Source organism: Rhopalosiphum padi, chromosome 1, assembly GCF_020882245.1.
Source record: "Rhopalosiphum padi isolate XX-2018 chromosome 1, ASM2088224v1, whole genome shotgun sequence".
In the NCBI taxonomy this organism is placed as follows: domain Eukaryota; kingdom Metazoa; phylum Arthropoda; class Insecta; order Hemiptera; family Aphididae; genus Rhopalosiphum; species Rhopalosiphum padi.
In genome coordinates this window covers 54,477,671-54,498,243 of record NC_083597.1, presented here as the reverse complement: position 1 = coordinate 54,498,243, position 20,573 = coordinate 54,477,671, and the positions used below count along the sequence as shown (strand labels likewise).

Below are 20,573 nucleotides of genomic sequence, written 5' to 3'. Positions count from 1 at the left end.
TGTGGTTCTGTGTTAGTGGAGCCTGCTCTCTAGTCGTGAATAGTGAAGTTTGTTTTTTATCAATCAGTAAATGATTTTTGCGTAGAGGTCTTTGACTTACGGACAATTTATAATATCAATTATCAACATGTTCCGATGTTCAATGGTGAATATTATGCGTTTATATTTTATGCAGAATCATTTTGAATAAATATTCTGAATCTGAACCTATCATCATAATTCATATTATTATTATTCAATTGTTCGAGTTAAATAGTTACAATTATTGTACTAATATTGGACATTTTTCGAATTGTAATACCAAAAAGAGTTATATTTATAAGAAAAACAATTCTGCGTAACATGAGTACAATGTTGCAAGCAGAAGAGTTTCCAGTATGGGCACTGGTACCCAAAAAAGAAACGGGAGTCACAAACTTTTTGGCCAAAAATCCGTCCTACGACGGCCGTAATGTGACAATAGCTATATTTGATTCCGGTGTCGATCCTGGAGCTCCTGGTCTTAAAGTGAGAACCCTCAGTGAGCAATAGATAATTTGTTAAATGTTGTGATGCAAATATTTCAGGTTACAAGTGAAGGAAAACCAAAAGTCATTGCTAGATATGACTGCAGTGGTGCTGGTGATGTCGATACCTCGACTGTAGTGACACTTGAAGGAAATGAAATAAAAGGACTAAGTGGACGTACACTTGTGGTAAGTACTCTGTTTCTATACTAAATTTTTTACCAATGTATATAACATCTGCTTTACAGATACCAAATACTTGGAAGAATCCTACTGGAAAGTATCATATAGGTATAAAAAATGCATTTGAGTTATATACTAAAAATGTCCAAAAGCGAATTGAAGAAGAAAAGAAAGAAAAGGATTGGGACCCAATGCATAAACCATTATTATCAAAGTCAATCATTGAACAACAAAATTTCAACAATGTAATTAATGAATATTATGTGTCCCTGCTGCTACTAAATGTATGGTGTTTAATTTAGGAAAATGATCCTTCTAAAGTCACACTAACGAGAAGTCAGAAATTAATAAAGGATGACCTAGATAGCACTGTAGAAGCTTTACAAAGTTTAGAAAAAAAATATAAATTTATCACCCCAGTTTATGACTGTGTGGTTTTCCACGATGGAGTACAGTGGCTGTGAGTATCTTTAAACAGTAATTACATACTACTGTATGAAAATTAACTAGAATACAACTGTGTCATGTCACATTTTAACTAGCAGGTTTGCTTTATCATTTTAATGGTAATATAATACAAGGAATATATTCATCGAATTTAAAATGTGATTAGTGATTACCTCGAGGTTGGGTTGAACATATTCTGTTTTCCATAACAAAACTCCAGATTAATGTTTATTAATTAATAGAACAGTAATTCAGTTGGATAGATAACAGGCTTAAATACTAAATACAAAAATATGATTGAATATTTCCTTATATTCTATAGGTAGATATTATAAATTGTGAAAACTAGTAGTCCAATTCATACATAGCATGACCCTGTACTCAGATTAATTTTTGCACAGATGGTAAGTTAATGATAGTACTTTTAGTATGCAATGATGTATATTATAAAATAAGTAATTTCTTTAAAATTATCTATTGTTTATTAAACTAAAAACTAAGTAAATTTTGATAGAAAAGTTAATTTTTTGTTTTAATATAATTATATGTATAGTGCATGTTTGGATACTTCCGAAACAGGAGATTTGGCTTCATGTAAACTTATGGGAGAATTTAGTGAAGATCCAGTGAATAATTTTGATTATATCACTGCTTCAGATCGAATGAGTTACTCGTTCAACGTATATAATGATGGAGATGTATTGGAAATTGTATCTCTTGGATGTATGTATAAGGATTAATTAATTTGTTTAGTATGCGTTTAACAAAAATATAAAGTTTTATTTAATATGCATTAGCATCTCATGGCACACATGTATCTGCTATTGCTGCTGGGTGTTTTCCTGATGAACCAGACAGAAATGGAGTTGCCCCGGGTGCTCAAATTATATCCTTAACGATTGGTGATAGTCGTTTAGAGACAATGGAAACAGGAACTGCAATAGTCAGGGCAATGATTAAAGTTATGGAACTTAGAAAGAAGTTTAATATTGATGTTATTAATATGAGTTATGGAGAGCACTCAAATTGGTCCCATGCTGGGTAATCTTAAATTTTCTAGGTTGAAAAACAATGAAGTATTTATTGTGTGTATTATTCATAGGAGAATTGGTGATATTATGAATGATGTAGTAGACAAGCATGCAGTCACTTGGATTGCATCTGCTGGTAACCATGGACCAGCTTTATGCACTATAGGGGCCCCTCCAGATATTTCTAAAACAACAATTATAGGTAATAACTCAATTAATTTGTTTTATTTAAAATTAATCATGTTTTGCTTACTTTAAAGGAGTTGGAGCCTATGTATCACCAGATATGATGACAACAGAATACTCTATGCTACAAAAACTCCCTGGAAATACCTATACATGGTCTTCAAGAGGACCAACAATTGACGGTGGTAGAGGAATAAGTGTATGTGCACCAGGTGGTGCAATAGCTTCTGTACCTGGATACATGCTTAGAGGAACACAGTTAATGAATGGTACAAGCATGTCTGCGCCTCATGTAGCTGGAGCAACAGGTTAGTTATTCAATTATTTAAAATTATAAATTATGAAATGTGTATTTTTTTTCAGCTGTATTAATATCTGGACTTAAAGGGAAAAATATTGACACCTGTCCTTATATGATAAAAAGAGCAATGGAAAACACAGCATTGTACAATGATAAAATTGATCATTTTTCACAAGGACATGGTTTATTACAAGTATAAAATCATTAAACTATAAAAATACTTAAAATTATTTTTATTAAACAGTTGTTTAAAAGAAATTCAATTAAAAAGATTATCCTTTAAAATAGTATGAACAGTTTATAAAATATAATTTTCATAACTTAGAAAAAAAATTATAATCTATTTTACATTTATTCACAAATAATTTACATTAATAGACACTTCTATTTAATGTTTTAACTTAATTTGTTGAACATATATACATTATATAAATTAAAAATAATATAAACAATATTATATACTGTTAATTTTAATCTTATAGGTTGAAAAAGCATTTGATTATTTAACACAATACTACACCGAACAAGAATCATATGTTAAATTTATTTTATCTTGTGGTATCCAAGGCTGCAGTCAACTAGGAAAGGGAATCCACATTAGAAATGCAATTGAAAACAAGGCAATTGACTGTAATGTATCTGTGGAACCAGTCTTTTTAAATAATGGAGATGTCGGTAAGTTAATGTCATTCAATTAAAAAGTAAATATTTTGGAAACTAGATTTTAATTATTATTGATGCAGTATTGATTAAATAATTCATAATGGGTTTACAAAAGATATATATACATTTACTTATATACAAGTATAAATAATTACCATAAGATTATATACTTAAATGCTTAAAATATCCTTCACATTCATACTTGGTTCCTTCTATCTTGTCCCACATCACTATCCAATTAATTCCATGAACTCTTTTACCTATATTAAACAAGTTTTTAATAGTAAACAATTTTTTTAATCACAATTCCCAAAAATAAACTAAGTAGTGATGTCTTTCAAGGAGTAATCCTATAACAATGGTCAAAGATAATTGTTAAGTATAAACAATTATAACAATGGATATTTTAAGCGTGGAGAAGTTATTTGAATGTAGTATTGAGTTGAAACATTCACTAATTTTTAATTTTTAATTAAAAATATTATTACCATCAAGATTTTTCCGTACTATATCTGCATATTCATGGCGAATAAATTTAATTCTAGCACATGTATTATTTTTCTTAATAAATACAATATTATTTGGTGTAACATGTTGACACAAAATTTTCCATATATCTTCTTCTGTTGTTTGGGCATTCATATTCCTAATATGTAATTGTTTCATCTGAAAAATACAATAAATTTTATTAAATCTTAAAAAAAAAACTTAATTCAAATTCTCATACTAACCCTCATCAAAACAGAGTGTCGAAATACTGGTTCAGATTCTGCCCATTGAATTTTAATTGAAATTCCATTTATAAAAAATGGACTTTCTGCCATCGAGCGACGTGCTAAAGCAGCACTTCTATGATCTTTGAATATTACAAAACAAAATTCCCTATTTTTGCTAGGATCATCTGTGTTGTTGAAAACTCTAACTTTCTTTACTCCTTCTACACGTTTCTCAAATTCTGTTTGCAATTGTTCTTCAGATAAATCCATAGGTATGTTTCTAGCAAATAATGTTCTGTTATCAGTTGACATGCTCACTAATAAGTGACCTCTGATACCAGGAAGAGTGAGCTCATTGAGTTTAGCCAGGGCAGTCTCAGCTTCCATAGGACTACTCATCATTACATAACCATATCCTCGATTTGAACCAGAGAAATGCATCATTAATCGGATTTGATGAACAGTTCCAAACTTAACAAACAAAGTTTTATAAATAATATAGTTTTTATAATTTATCAGAATATTAATGTGTATTACCTGTGAAAAAATAGCATAAAGAAAACCTTCCAAACAAGCTTTTGGTAATGCAATATATAACTCACTACCACGTTTTGGTTCTTGTTTAATTGTTGGCAATAATGTTTTTTGACCATTATTTTGAATGACATGTCTTTTATCAACTGAAATTAAACGCTGACCAATTTCTTCTATTTCAATCAAAGTTTTTGCTCTAGTAATAGCAGCACTAATCAAATCTTCACGTGTAGGCTATACAAATAAAATGCATTTAAATATATTCATAGAATAATAGACAAACATGCTTACAATATATTGGTCTTGAACTATTGAAGGAAATTTAAATACATTATCATTTCCATTTGCAAATGATTCTGAATTTTTAGATGGTGGAGTATAAGGTGATGAGATTGGTGAAAAAGAAGATTGTGAATAACTTGATGTACTCGATATATATGACGATTGAGAATATGGCGATAGTGGATAACGAGGTGTAGGCTGAAAATATGAATAACACTTAATTAAATTTAAATATATTACTGTTATTTAGATCTACTAAATAATAATTATATTAGTCAAATTTGAATTATTAAAATAAGATTCATTTAATATTATCTACAAGTAGTCTTATACAAACCGTGTAGTAATCGCAGAATAAAACATTGTTTTGAGGTGTGCAATACATTTCCATTTTCATTCAGATAATATTCAATTTTCAAAAAGTAACTAAATCCTAAACATATAAGCATTAAACAATTAATAATTAATAGTTTGAATTATCTAGATTTTATGTATTATTCTCAAGTAATACTTTTATTAAATATAACATAATAAAATACTGCTGACGCACATGAAGGACTTCAAAGGTATAAATATTTAAAAAAAAAAGAAATTAATATGTATTGAACATCTTCAAATATTTATGATTTAGCTAACAATTAATTAATTAAAATTAGTTATATACTATATAATATTATATTATTCGGGATAAGTTATTCCACCGCAGCCGAAAAACATAATACCGTATTTTTAAAATAAATATTAATAGAAATACCAAATACTAAATTAGAATATCATAATATATTAAATTCTATTGTTCACGATACATATTGATATGACGCTAGCAATAGATTTTAAGTAAATACATGCAATAAGCTATTCTAAGATACCTAATACAAAATAACAGCGTTATTGTTACCAAATCAGTATACATCAGGAAGTTTGTCAAAAGACAAATTCGGGAACATTAATTTCGAGAAGCACCTTAAAAATATCTAGGTACCTATAAATTATGTAGATTTATATTAATTTAAAAATAAATAATGATAAATGTAAAAATACACATCCAGTTATGATTTGTGATGTGGATAATGGTTATAAATTATAATTATTCTACTACAAAACATAAGATTTATTTATACTTCTTCTATAATAAAACGAGTATTATTCATGATCATTTTTTAAATAAAACGCAAATTTAAACTGTATTAATCAGTTCAACAATAGCATTAACAATAAATATTACGATTTTTAAAAATAATACCAACATAATTTTGAATATTTATTTATATGACAATAACTACTTGTTGTCTCCCATATAATTTATAAATACTTATATTATAATTAACAAATCTTACAAATTAAAATGTAATAATTAAAGAATATAACAAATAAACAAAAAAAAAAATAAAGGAATTAAATCGAATCAATTACGTAGTATTAAATTAGTATAGCAACAAAATGACAGAGTATATCTTATATTATATTATAATCCTATTATTCAAGACAGATTGACCGTCAAAAATTTCGATTATAAAAATAAAATGAAATCGCAATTTGTGTGGCGAACAATGAACGAAACGAAAATAGAAGAACTATTAAAGACTACCAATTACCCACGCGGGTGTGCTATCATGCGTACCTACCTATTATACGTACACATAATAATAGAAATATTAAAAAAAAAATTATCACTTACTTAACGGTCCAGAAAATTATAAACTATAATAAATACGACGATGATCAAACCGATATTATAATATAATATAATATCCTTTAAATGGATATAGTGGTGATCGCAATGTATTAAGTTGTCCCGGTTATTTTCTTTTCGTATATCGTAAAATTGGAGTATTGCACGATTAATGTAAAACGTGCGAATAAGTTGTTTTGGATTTGGAGACTAAAAAGAAATAAAAGACGTATTGCAAAGATGAACTTGCTGGAACCGTCGTCAACTTACAAGTGAACAATGGAGATGTAACGACTAGCGACTCGCGATTCGTAATGAATAATAACCAAACTCCGCGCGGCAGTCGGCACTCGGCACGCGCGATCCTACACTGTTTTTGTTTTTGTCGTCGTCGGCGATTGTCGGTTAGTCGGTTTTCCACGAACTGGCGACAACAACAATAATAATACAATACATCGAATACCAAAACTCATTTAATTAATACCGTTTCTAAGCCGTGTAATATTGTTGTTAAAATTTCCGTACACGAAGGATCGACAATAATATTAATATTTTATTACAAGGTGTGTAGAAGTCTTGGTCGTTGGGGGGAGGGGAGAGTTGATTCAAATGTTTTTATAATAATAAAAAAAAAAATAAAAATATTTATTGCCAATTCCGATCGAGTATATCGTATATGGTACATTGAATATACCCACCCCATTGACGATAACTGAGCTTACTAAATTGTCTAAAATGGTTGTCTATCGTATCTACAAACATCATAATTATTACATCTTATGGAAAACTGTGAACTAATTTCTAAGTTAATGATTTTACATGTTGTGTTACGCTTACCGACAAATAATTACAGTCAACAACTCAATATCAATAGTATATTAAATTTATTAATATCCTAATTCCTAAATATAAAATATTTTATTCGAGACCGGATTCGACGTGAATTGTTTTGAATAATATCTAAAAATAATATGTATTTGTCTACAAAACAGGTTTTTATATTGGGTATAAAAATAACACTGAATAATCTGCGTCGTTGACTCGTTTCTAGTCTTATCAAAGAAACGGTAAAAAAAATTAAACTTCCTTTTGAAAAGTTATTCATTTATAAGAAAAATATATTATATAATATATATATATATGATCTTCGCTTACAAATTGCACATCGTAGCAAATTTGAGTTCGGGTAAACCATGTTGTGTGGTTAGTTACTACTAATATTACTATATAGTATATTAGACCGGATTTACAGATATTAAAGTTTGTACGTTAGTTTTTTAGAAAATTCAAATTTTTAAGCGAGATATGTTTATGCAAAATATAACAAAATGCTCTACTTACTTTAAAATTGAAAATTTACTTATAAAAATACAAGCACCTAAACATGGCTAACTTGAATTAATGTTAATATGTTAAAACGAAGACACCATTATACGGGTCACTAGCATCCTCTTACTCAATGAAAATTATTATTAAATTTAATAAATTTAAACAAAAATACTTGTATTCCAATAATTTTGTGTTTGATATTATCGCGATTTACAAATCACTGATTTTCGCGCTTAATGGATACTCGGTATATTAATTTTTCGACGACATTTAGTGGTTCGAGAAATGAGAAACGCTGGAAATGTCATTTATCGCTTTTCCTCAGTAAACATACTCATTAAAATAATCGTCGTTTTCGGAAAAAAAAACATTTCGCATTCAGATTAATTTCTTAGAATTCAGTTAACGTTAAGTCCCTGCGTCAAAATTGTTTAAGTAAAAAATTGGGTACTCACGTGTTCATGCGTCACTTGTACATAAAAATGTCTATACAATTTATGTGTTAAATCAACTACTAAATATTAAATAACTATAAAAATAAACACAAACTTTTATAATACTTACACCAGTTCAGAACCACCTGACACCTAATTCCACTAATTAAATTACTATCTTCTTACAGTTCTAACACTATCTTCAAAAATTTCAACAATCTAAAAATATGTTGACCAAGATTTTTATTAATCTGTTGGGTGGTACTTAGATTTTCTTAAATCATATAGTTTTTAATTTTTTTTTTTTTTTTATATTATTGTTTAAGCATCAACTACAAGGTTATTAGCTTTACTGGTATTACATTTTTACATTTTAGGTATTATAAGTTATTGGACAATTCGATTATATACAATTAAAATTTTATGATATCACTTATATGAAAAAAGTTCTTATCGTTTCAAAATCCATTATTTTCGTGTTTTTTAAACTTGAATACATTTATTTGTGTTTCTAATATTCAAAAATAAAATCGACGATGCACAGTCCAAAATCTCTTTCTAGTGTGAAATTTGATTTTTAACTTGGGTTACAGTCCTTACCCGCGTCAAATTGTTTTTATTATATTATATCTTTTATGACTCTAAGACGGAACAACGTATGCGGGTGAAACGTTTTCCATAGATAGATCGATCATCGATATGGATATGAACATTCACATATTATTATTATAGTTCTGCATATTATTAATAATATTATTATTATTATACATTATTAGTTATTACGTACTTACGTCTAATGTTTGTAATACATTTTATAACCATTTTTATTTTTATTTATATGTACCATGTACTTAAATAATTATATTCATTTATTATGATTTATTAAAATTAATTTTTACATTTATATGTCCAGTTAGTATACTTGAACATATTATGTTATTATTAGTTTTACCATATTATTAATATTTTTAAATTGGGTATATCCGATAAGTTAAATTATAGTCTATGCATAATGCATTTCAAAATAGGGTTCTCATCCGTTATGATAAAAATAAAATAAAATATTACATAGGTACATATGCTTTATAGGTACGTTAATATTGTTTTCAATGGAAAACGTTAAATTGACTGTGTACCTAGTCAGTTTTTGTTCCTAAGACGAAACAACAATTAACAATGATATCAAAATTATTATTAATTGTTGTAAATCTTAAAGCACATTGTTTAATAATTTGTTATCATTACAGATGCTGAAAAAAAAATAAATTTCCAAATGAGCTTATGCTTGACGAGCGATGTCTCGTGGGTTAGTGTACCCAAATATCTGGAACTAATGTATATGTTACGCAGTTTTAACATAAAAGTTGATCCGAGTGAATTACATCCAGGAGTGCATACGACTACGTAAGTGACGATATTGCATTATAACAAACGTATTGCACAATCAGGCACGGACAAATGGGGCATTTGACATTTGTTGCCCCCATCTAGTTTTTAAAGGCTCCGCGTGAAAAAAAAAGTTGCAATACGAATAATACGATGTATTATACTATATTATTATTAAAATTGTTTATAGACTTATAGTCATTGTTATTAATTTATTATCCATAATTTCCAGTAATAATTGATTTTTCTTGCCAGGTTTATTATATAGTTTTTATTAGTATTATTTACTGTTGTGGGTATTTATATTTTTACATTACGGTAAATTGGCAGATTTCTAATTTTATAAATATTTAATAATACGGTCCAAAATATTGAGAAATAGATTAAATACCTTTAATACCTACGAAATAATTAGTAATTAGTTCTATGAAAAAAGGCACGGTAGTAGCCGTAGTTTATTTATATTGTGTTAAACAAAAACCATGGCTCAAGTCATTTACATATTTGTCTGTAAAAAAGCTGACAAATATTGTTAACTTATAACTAATTATTATCACATTTTATGCATGCGGTTTGCTTTGTAACACTAAATAATATAAATAAATAAATAATGCCAAAGTAGTATAATAAATGATAGGTATTTTTTTTAACAGCATACGGGCTTATGACACAAGGAACTCGGCGAAAGGCCCGGTGTTTACATTTGAAGTCACTGTTGTTCGGCCATTGGTAACTGATAATTCCGGTTCTTTGTCTCACGACAACGTTGATTTCAACGCAAATTCCCTAATAAAAAGGAATTTCGTGTTGGTACCCCCTCATGTCTCATGGGCCAGTGAGTAAAAAGTCTTACTATAATAATATTACAATATTTAAATTAAAAACATATTTTAATATTTGTAGCTCTTCACATAAAACATCTTGACACTGATGTTAACGCTAATTTCTGTCTGCATAGCGTTCAATTGATGCCTCAAAAATCGTGTAAATCCCTGGAGTATTGTAAGATGTTTAACATGAAATCAAATGAGTTCCAAGCACATTTTGCCGTTGAAGTATGTATTTAAACTGTCTATTGTCATTAATTAATTATATTATATCATATAATTTACATAGGATAATTTAGAATTTTTAATTAGTATTGTACTGATGGCGTGAGAGGGAGTTGTGTAAATAAATCACTTGTGTAGTTGTGTGTATTGAACTATTGAAATTTAATTAAAATATTATAATATGATATGTACATAACTACATAAATAGGTACAACAGTAACATGAAAGTATAATAATGACCTGGGTTTACTGTTTATTTATGTAATTTGTATAGCCTATTTTATAATATAATTTATTATTCATTGACTTCATTAATGCAAGTAAAACTTAAAATAAAATATAAAAAAAAAATTTAATTTAATTAATATTTAGACTAGGTATTATAATATTACGTAATGTATTAACATTTTTAATGATACCTTTCAAAGAAATAAGAAATTATTGTTGAGATATATTTTATAGTTAATTCATACCAATAGAAATTTCAGGTAAAATGACAATGATATTGTGTACTTATAAAATGTTAAAAGTAATTTCATTGTAAATTCTTCGAATGTTGTTGAGTGCTTATTATTCAAGAACGATTTTTTCTAAATTTTCGAAGAACAGATTATTTTCTTTTATTAAACAAAATTATCAATTTCCAGTTTCCTCTAAAGTAAACCTCTATTAGAAAAATTAATTAATTCGTTAAATTTTAATCATACCGAAAATCTTATGTGATCGTGTCGTGGCTGCTGCCCATTTCATAATAATTTTTGATAAAATGTATTGTGAAGGAACTATACTACTATAGGTAACTTTTCTACGAAAGATTGTTACCGACTAAAAACTGATTATCAAAAGGTCATATGAATATGGAGAAGATTAAAGAATATTTTGGTTGAGAAGTAAGATCAATTAGACATTTTGAAAAAATAAATAAAACATTATATATATTATGTTATACTTGCAATATTATATGATACACTATACGTCTATACTATACTCAATACTCATACAATTTTATAATTTAGTTTTTAATCCAATCTTATTTTATTCTATATATATAAATTATGTATCACTATTAGTAATACTGTAATACTGAATACTGATATACAATTCGTATAGTTATTAGTTATTATTTATTATACTTATTAACTATAACATTTGCCATGTATAATTTCAAAAATTAGGTAATTACATTTTTTACCCCGGTTGGAACTAAAAATAGATTGGGAAATAAGATATTGTAATATTCTTGCATTCATAGGCAATAATATTGTATATTTGTTATCTATAAGTTAATATAAATATACCTTTTACGAAAATATCTGACAGCAAATTTGTGTTTCCTAATCTTTAGATTCTGAGCATAACGATGAATAGCCAATTCATAATTTGATTTTACAATAATGCGTCTTTTTTTTTTGTGTGTAAAACGTTTGTTTGTTTGTGTGTAGTCACACAATAAGTAGTCGATAAAATGCTTAAATTTTCAAAGTTGGAATTAGTTGAAAAATTGTTATCGACCTACTGTAATACTAAAAATAAAATAAATTACTTTAATAGCTTTATCAAAAATTATATTATAAAATATACTTAGTGATATATACTATACACTATTCAGGCTGACAGACGGTCTCCGACTATAGAATCGTTTTCCTTGTACAAGGATATATAATTGAATTAAAATTTAACATACCCATTACCCATTGTAGTGAGCCAACTGAGCCATTCGTCACCAAATGTATAGCAGAACGGTACCTATTTAACTACTTGCAGCTTACCTTTTTTTTTATTACGAAGCTATGGTTATACTGTATAATATCATATTTATCTTACACAGTGCCTGATTAAAAGAAATTGGAGCCAAATGCGTAAGCCAATTCGTGACCATACATCTAATTTTTTGCGTAATTACCCAAACGTATTAGCATACTAGTTGCGTTTCATTAAAATATTTAATCTGAACTGCAGCCTGAATTTTTGTATGTAAACTTGTTTCTCAATTATTAAAATCCCCAGGCCCCCCCCAGACATGTTATTTCTCAATTTTTTGTATAATTCTACAGATCTAAATTTTTAAATTATGAATAAAGTACTTATTAAATATTGTTGCCCTCCCCCCCAGATCTTTGCTCAGGATCAGTGTCTGAATGGATGTGTAAATTGGAATGCAATGATAGGTATCATTGTATACGAAAAACGATTCAACGGAGTTGATTTGTCAGTCTAGGATAATTAGTAGGATATGTTATATTATTATCTATTTTTAAATTGTAATATATCGTAATTTTACGCGATTTAAAAAAAATAATTAAATTTCATACGCTCATACATTTTTTTCTGTATTGATGCTAGGATTTTTTTTTACAGTTACTTGAAGGAGAATTTATGGAAAACCTTGTATTGGGTTTTTTAATTTTAGGTATAAATCACAAAAATTTCACGAATTTTCAACTTCAATATTCCTTGCAAACTTTCGTGATTTTGATATATTACGTAAACATTTAAACTTTAAATGCTTTTAAAAAAAAATTGTGACCAACGATTTTTGATTTTTTTTTACTACGATAAGTAAAACTTATAATAAATCTTGTATTAAATTTTAAAGATTTTTTTGATTACCAAATTTTTTTTATTGGTAATTTAAAAAAAAAAAGTCAAAATATTTTGAAAATTTAATCGTAAATAGATAGGTATCCTAAATATAAACATTTGGTGAAAATTTCAAGTATTTACAATAATTTGTTTTTGAGTTATAGCAAAATAAAAAAATTGATTTTGTCTAAAACTGATTATGCGTAAAAATTCTTGTTTTTCCGTTACTTTTTTAGGGCTTTCCCTAACGTTTTTAAAAACTATTGGACATTTTTTATTTTTGACCCTCCAAATTATAATGAATTTTCCTTTTCAAAGAGGGGCTGAAGTCAATAACCATAAGCATTATTTTTACTCCAAAACGTGATGACAGACACAAAAACAAAAAATAAAAACATACATCATTGTAAAATCAATACATTCCTCATTTCGTCCAGAATCTAAAAAGACTAAAATATTGTCATAAATTATATAGGTATTGATATCTTGTTAATAGACCTTTATCATAAGGAAGTATAATGTAAATATGTGGGCATATGGCCTTTAAAGTTTAAACTTTTGATGCAAATCCTATTTTTTCTGTTTTTTTCTGATTGATCTTGAGTGAATTTTGCATTTGATATTTTTTTCATCACTTTTTATCTTTAGCATAAGAAAACCTAGGGCTTGTATAGCTCTATTTAGTTTAGAACTTTAAAATACAACTGATGTTCATCCATATATTATGGCTTTGTTAGTAATGAATATTTGAACTAATATTTTTGTACTTCAACTTTTAAATTTGTTATTTAAATTATTATTAAATATATAATTTATTATATATATATTTTTTTAATTTTGTATATTATACAAAAACCTGTATGTGGTTATTTAAAACATTGTATAATGTATTATATGTATTTATTTTTAAAGTTTTTATTTTAATAGGAAAATGTGGTATTAGAGTTTGTGTTAGCAAAATATTGGTCGAGTTGTTCAAATATAAAACTATCGTACAAATTACAATTTCATGGCGTCATACCTCAAACGCAAAACATGGCGATGTACCATGGAATGGGTTTACACTCGGTAACATTGAAGTCTGGTATAAAAAATGAAGAAATTCTACCTGCTGTTTCATTGAAACATCTTATTACCGTTCTTAAGTATGCTTATCTATTAATTAATTGTTTTACTTAGTAATTGACATAATTTCCTGTTATTGGCAATAACACCTTAAAATTTAAATTTAAATTTTATATAATGCTGAAATTAATTATAAATGCCTTTGTGTAACTTTAAAATAATTTTGTCGGTTTTTATTATGTAATTTTTTAAAGATTACTATATAAAATATAAATAAAAGGAAGTTCAAAAAAAAAAGTTTTGAAATTGTTAATACTTATTATTCTTTAGTCTTTACTAATAAAAGATTTACCACCTGTCTATAGCTATGTAATCAATGTAGTATTTAAACTGAAAAAATGTTAGAAAGTTGAAATATTTTATAGAATAACTATTTATGTTTTACATTTAATACTAATAACTAATAAGTGTAATCAATTAATACACAATTTTTTAGACCAAATGAAGGAAAAATAACTGCTTTAACTTATCGTGATGTCATTCCACCAAAAAGACCAATCTATCAGTTAATTTTATCTTATGCTTTCTCTTTGCCAAAATCTACTGAAGCATATGCAACTTGTGGATTATTTGGTGAACTTTTGTATGAGTCTGAATACGAATCACAGTTATGGATGTTGTTTGATTCCAATAAACAATATATTGCTGCTGGTGATGCTTATTCTAGTAGAGTAAGAAATTTAACTATATATTTTTAAATAAACGATATTATTTATCTATGTCTAATTCAGTATAAAATCTTTGTTGTAATTTTTTTAGCATGTGTATAAACTAGACAAAGGAGATTACATTATTAAAATGCATGTACGACATGAACGGCGAGAGTTATTAGAAAAAATTATTGACCTGCCTATACAAGTAGTTCAAAAATTACAAAACCCAATAAGCTTAGATGTCTACAGTAGTCATCATCAAGCCACATTTTTTGGAAAAAAATGTTCAACTTTTGTCATGGCTCCTAATAGTACTTTGTTCACCCTGAATATTGGATCACTTTCCAATGATAAGTATGTATACAATAGTATATTATAGTATTAGTATAGTTAATCAAACTATAGTTAAACTAACATTCTTTTTTTTTCAGAATTATTTCATTGAAATTAATAGCTGGACACTGTTTGTCTGGAACTATATATTATGTCAAGGATGAAAATGGAAAGAAAGTTGTAAGTATCTATTAATTAATTTGATATTTAATATTTATATAATGGTAGATTTAAAAGGTTAAAGTTCCTCCTAACTTATCAGCTGTATACATTTATAGGTATGTTGAATAAATTGTTACGAGTGACTAGAATTTTTATGTAAATGTATACATTTTTTGAATTTTAAATTTAACTATAATCAGTGATGTACGGTTTACATAAATAATATATGATTAAAATAATAAAGTAAAAATCTATTTATTAAATAAAAGTTGTGTGTTTAGGATGTTTACGATTTTAAGTACTTCATTACGGATACATTTAAAACAAAGAATGGACTAAAACCAATTGAAGAAAATAAAACAAAGCTGGAGGAATTCAATGAAGCAATTTGTGAAACAAAATTAAACTGGTTAACAAAATTAGGTATATTTTGATATGAACAAATAAAGTTGTTTACTATTATTACTATTATGTACAATATATATGTATTTAAAAAATAAAGATAACACATTAATTTATATTTTATAAATTGTTAGATTATGGGGAAGATTCTAGATGTTTATATGACAGTTTATGCAAAGAATTTGGAGATAAAAACTCTTCTGTTCATATATCATGGATACAATGTATTGAACCAGAAGATAAAAAAAAATTTCCTAATTTTTCAATTAAAGACTTTGATGTAGAAAAAGTAAAACTTATAATTGCTGCTGCCAACCGTGTTCTTTCCATTATTGATCAAGATGATCTTCTTGTTTTTTATGGAATTAAGTCTGATCAAAGACCTGAAGCTTCTAAAATTAAAATGTAATATATTTGTATATTTTTAAAATCAAATCTAAATTGTTTTCATATTTCAGATCTAATGACCGTTTAAAAAATAATCTGATTGAAGCATTAAGTCGCAAAGGTGCAGCACTTTGCCAATTGTATTATTATAACTACGTGAATGGCAAAAAAAAAGACGCGAATGACTTACAGGAGATTGATGATATTTGGCTACAAGTTACCTGTTTTATTTCTCCAGATTCCGATTCTAAAGTTTGTTAAATTTTAAAACTATAATTTTTCATTTGGTATTAAATTTTTAATTTTATTTCAGAGTTTAAATTATTTTAATATTTGGCATGGAGCAGTTCATCAAAATCATGGACGTATGATGAAAATTCTTTTGAGGATGTTGGAGGATAAATATATTAAAGAAATTGAAAGTTGTTTATTGTGGACTGTGAAAGTTAAGTTTGCGGCTGAAGAATCTAAACATTTAGCAGCAGCTATTTCAAATGCATTAATTGTTCATTATCCAAAAACTTTCCGTCCATTTTAATATAAGTTAATTAATTTTAATATATTACGGTTACATTCTAGAGTATACCGTATGAATACACAAAGTTTACTAAATATATTATCCACAATATTGTGTTATTAAAACACAAAAATAATCTAATTAACATTTTTCATTTTTAATAAAATTCAATCATTCTTAAATATTGTTTATTTTTTTTTGCAAGTAATATTGGTTACTTTTATAGGATTTCAGTGCACTGTTTGTTTTCTCTGTCTTGCTCACACATAACATAGACAAAACATACTTGCGTAATATCATTTTTTTTTATATTATTGAATAACCTAAAATAACTCATTACAATAAATATAGAAAATAACATTTTTGAAAGTTGAAGATATTCACAGTTTTTCTAAATAGTCTCAAAACAATTGAATATATTTATATTTAAAGTTCAGTATAAAGTCAAGTTATATTAATATAAAATTGATGTCAAACCCTCAAATTGTATAAAACGATTTAACATGAATATTTTTTATCTATGTTCCATGATATGGGTTTGTAAATAAATAAATGTTGCACTAATTTGTTTAATAATTTAAGAATGGCAATTTTTGTTGTAAATAATATAAACTAATAAATATTGAATTGTGAGGGTTTATGAAAGATAATTGTTGCAGACTTTTTTTCTTCTTGAATCTGAAGGTTTTGAGTTGGCATAATAGTAATTTATTAGTATGGTTATTCTTAAATTAATTATCTTATTTGTTATGTATCATTTTAATTTATAATTGATGAGGTATTAGTAAAATAAATTAAATAAAAATTGGCTATTTGTAACAATTTATTTTATAAATATAAATATAAATATAAATATTAAATATAAGTAACACAAATGATGTAGGTAGGTAGGTATATAAATCTATGATTATTAATCCCTTACAAAGCATTGAGAAATAAAATATTGTTGAAGGTTTTCAAATAAAAATGATAATGTCTTAGTTGGAGAATACTTTTCTATTAATTAAAAGAATATTCCACGTCCACATATGTGTTAGGGGTCTAATTTATATATTTACTATATAAGGAATACAATGTCAAGAGGATCTTTTTTTGATTTTCGCTATTAAAATATCTCTGATGATTTCAATAGTGTGAAATCCAGAATTTTTTTTAATTATAATGGGGATTTTTTTTTCTACTATTTTTCCTGTTTCCTTGAATAATTACATCTTATTGTTTCTGAAACGCGATGAAATATGTCAAATGAACTAATTTAGAAGACAATTTTATCAAAATACTACTAACTTTAACTATTTAAGGAGCAGCATCGGTTAAAAATAAAAATAAATATTCATTTGGCCATTGCGGGTAATTAAGTACGTAAATTCCATTTAATTAACATAGAATATTTGGTCATTGTTGAAAATCATTGAATAAATCAAAAATTACTAAAATATGTACTTATTTACCAATTATATAAAAATATGTATTTATACCAGTGTGCAAAATAAATTTGGGTATTTTTCCATTAGAAATCATACATATTTTTAATCAGATTTAAAATATCTCATTTTAATAATAATATGTATTTACAATTTAAATCCATTCTCTAATAATAATATTATATTATTTTGAAAATATGATACCGTGAAAAGTTTTCGATAGAAATTAAAGATGAAAATAATATATATATATATATATTATATATCAATAAACTAACAGACATAAACTATATAACTGGTAAGACCAGTGGCAGATTGGCAAGGGATGCCGAGATGCAATCGCATTCTGTGCCACGTGTACACTTGGAAAAATAATTGTGCGTTCATAAATATAGGTAGGTATAGAAAAATAACAAGAAATTGAAGTATAATACATGTTTTAAGAAGATAAGGTCTCCATAAAATTGTTTCTACCAACAGACTATACCTCATGCCCCTCATAAACAGCACATCCCGAGCCCTTAATGCCTTAGTCCGTTACTGGGTAAGACAGTAATATATTTTGCACTGTATTAAATTAAATGTTGTCAAATTATAATATAATTTTGATTATGTTACATTTTAAAAGTTCGAGTTATCTAAATTCTAAAGTATCAAGTGTAATAAATTACAAACAATATTTAACATTATCTTTTTATATTTATTGTAAATTCAAAATTTAAGCATTTTGTAAAGCAACATAAAATACCAACTTATAAGGTGACTTTTTCAAGAGTATCTGCATATTGAAAATCAGGACAGTTTTCATATTCACACATATCCAATGCGACTTCACAACTTTCCTTGACGACTACCTTCTGGTCATTCATATACTGTTTTAATATATCATAGCAGTCATCTGTAGCAATTGCACCTAATGCTTCTGCACATTCGTGTCGGACCATATCATTTTGATTTTCATCTATTAATGATTCTTTTAGATATGGTACACTAAGTGGTGATTGTAATTGTCCCAAAACAAATGCTATTTCATGTTTAAACAATGCACTTCCACAAGATAACGCTAAATACAAATATTAAAAATTCATTGTTTATATTTTTTGTAATTTTAATATACTTTCAATATTGTATTACACATATATTTAATTACCTTTAGAAAGAATAGTGATACTTTCAGATGATGCAATGTCTCGTAATGAAAACATTGCTTTATACCTATTAAAGAGGCTTTCATTTTCATTAGTAAGTATTTTTTCGAGTTCTTCTACGCTTTTTATTTCAGAAGGAGGAGCTGGATCTACAGATCCATAAATATTTTCAATGTTTGCTTCATTTTTAGGTAGTAAAAGTCGTCCTAAAGCCAATTGACAGGTTTCAGCTAGTTCTACCACAGGATCATTTTTATATTCTTCCAAAATTGGTATAACATTTTCTTTACCAATTGCTCCCAATGCTTCAGCTTAACATAAATACAACAGATGTTTAATATACAGGTATTTTAAACTAATGATTTAGAAAAAAACAGACTAGGGTACTTATTAAAAATGTAAACTATCTATTAATACACATTTATGAACAAGAATGTCACAATATAAGTACACAAGTCAGTGTTTATAAAATAAAATAAATAGTAATTTTTTTTATTAAATACTTTATTGTAATACCTGCTTCGTGTCGAACCATAGGCTCTTGTTTGTCATTTTTCAGTACTTCAATTAAGTAAGGAATAGCATATTCGTCTCTCATTTGTCCTAAGCAGTATGCCAACTCATGCTTTAGCAAACATGAATCATCATTGAAACACTTAGCTATATTATCAATGGCTATATTTCCACCCAAGTTTTTAAGTGTAAATAGTGCTCTGAATCGTTCTTTCATTGGTAACTTTGTGTTAGCTAATACTGTTCCTATACGGTTGATGGATTCTTCTGAAGCGGAGACCATAATTAATGAATAAATTTGTACACAATTTTATGAAAGGAAATGTACTTATGGTTATATATTCAATAATAAATAAATATAATCTAGATATGTAATAGTTATTAATAGTGTACAACAGGTATTAAAATTAATAAACTATTAAACTCTAATAATGAATAATAATTTGAATATTGATTGAATTTAATGAATATGACAAATGATAATGGATAAAATCGTGTAATCAACCATGTTGACATCTTGTAAAAAAAAAAAGAAATGGAAACTCCCTTTCTTAAACATTATATTAGTTCGAAATGTTGGTAATATTCATTTATTGATTTTTTG

General features: G+C 26.7%; 3 protein-coding genes across 3 annotated transcripts; 1 reads left to right on the top strand and 2 right to left on the bottom strand.

Moving 5' to 3' along the window:
• Nucleotides 1–45: 45 nt before the first annotated feature.
• Nucleotides 46–17,066, top strand: LOC132931980 (tripeptidyl-peptidase 2). Its single transcript, XM_060998131.1, has 21 exons — nt 46–507; nt 567–695; nt 755–934; nt 992–1,149; nt 1,690–1,859; nt 1,934–2,177; nt 2,239–2,369; nt 2,428–2,661; nt 2,717–2,847; nt 3,137–3,329; nt 9,532–9,688; nt 10,324–10,505; nt 10,574–10,725; nt 14,233–14,450; nt 14,867–15,101; nt 15,190–15,437; nt 15,515–15,596; nt 15,860–16,001; nt 16,115–16,385; nt 16,439–16,619; nt 16,681–17,066. The coding sequence occupies exons 1-21, from the start codon at nt 343–345 to the stop codon at nt 16,903–16,905; spliced, it is 3,828 nt and encodes a 1,275-aa protein (XP_060854114.1). The 5' UTR covers nt 46–342; the 3' UTR covers nt 16,906–17,066.
• LOC132931981 (probable RNA-binding protein 46) lies at nt 2,873–7,029 on the bottom strand. Its single transcript, XM_060998132.1, has 7 exons — nt 6,528–7,029; nt 5,187–5,282; nt 4,859–5,047; nt 4,571–4,801; nt 4,049–4,504; nt 3,806–3,983; nt 2,873–3,577 (listed from the first exon to the last, which is right to left on the bottom strand). The coding sequence occupies exons 2-7, from the start codon at nt 5,244–5,246 to the stop codon at nt 3,480–3,482; spliced, it is 1,212 nt and encodes a 403-aa protein (XP_060854115.1). The 5' UTR covers nt 5,247–5,282; nt 6,528–7,029; the 3' UTR covers nt 2,873–3,479.
• Nucleotides 17,067–18,987: 1,921 nt separating the features above from the next.
• Nucleotides 18,988–20,435, bottom strand: LOC132931983 (deoxyhypusine hydroxylase). The gene is made up of 3 exons (XM_060998137.1): nt 19,973–20,435; nt 19,459–19,767; nt 18,988–19,371 (listed from the first exon to the last, which is right to left on the bottom strand). The coding sequence occupies exons 1-3, from the start codon at nt 20,250–20,252 to the stop codon at nt 19,061–19,063; spliced, it is 900 nt and encodes a 299-aa protein (XP_060854120.1). The 5' UTR covers nt 20,253–20,435; the 3' UTR covers nt 18,988–19,060.
• Between the last annotated feature and the right edge of the window lie 138 nt (nt 20,436–20,573).

Coding starts and splice junctions, on each gene's coding strand:
- LOC132931980 (XM_060998131.1), top strand. CDS start 343: ATGAGTACAATGTTGCAAGCAGAAGAGTTTCCAGTATGGGCACTGGTA. Junction 1,860..1,933: donor GGAAATTGTATCTCTTGGAT/GTATGTATAAGG, acceptor AATATGCATTAG/CATCTCATGGCACACATGTA. Junction 16,002..16,114: donor AAACTGGTTAACAAAATTAG/GTATATTTTGAT, acceptor ATAAATTGTTAG/ATTATGGGGAAGATTCTAGA.
- LOC132931981 (XM_060998132.1), bottom strand. CDS start 5,246: ATGAAAATGGAAATGTATTGCACACCTCAAAACAATGTTTTATTCTGC. Junction 3,984..4,048: donor GACACTCTGTTTTGATGAGG/GTTAGTATGAGA, acceptor TGTATTTTTCAG/ATGAAACAATTACATATTAG. Junction 3,578..3,805: donor AGTACGGAAAAATCTTGATG/GTAATAATATTT, acceptor TGTTTAATATAG/GTAAAAGAGTTCATGGAATT.
- LOC132931983 (XM_060998137.1), bottom strand. CDS start 20,252: ATGGTCTCCGCTTCAGAAGAATCCATCAACCGTATAGGAACAGTATTA. Junction 19,768..19,972: donor TATGGTTCGACACGAAGCAG/GTATTACAATAA, acceptor ATTTATGTTAAG/CTGAAGCATTGGGAGCAATT. Junction 19,372..19,458: donor TATCACTATTCTTTCTAAAG/GTAATTAAATAT, acceptor ATTTGTATTTAG/CGTTATCTTGTGGAAGTGCA.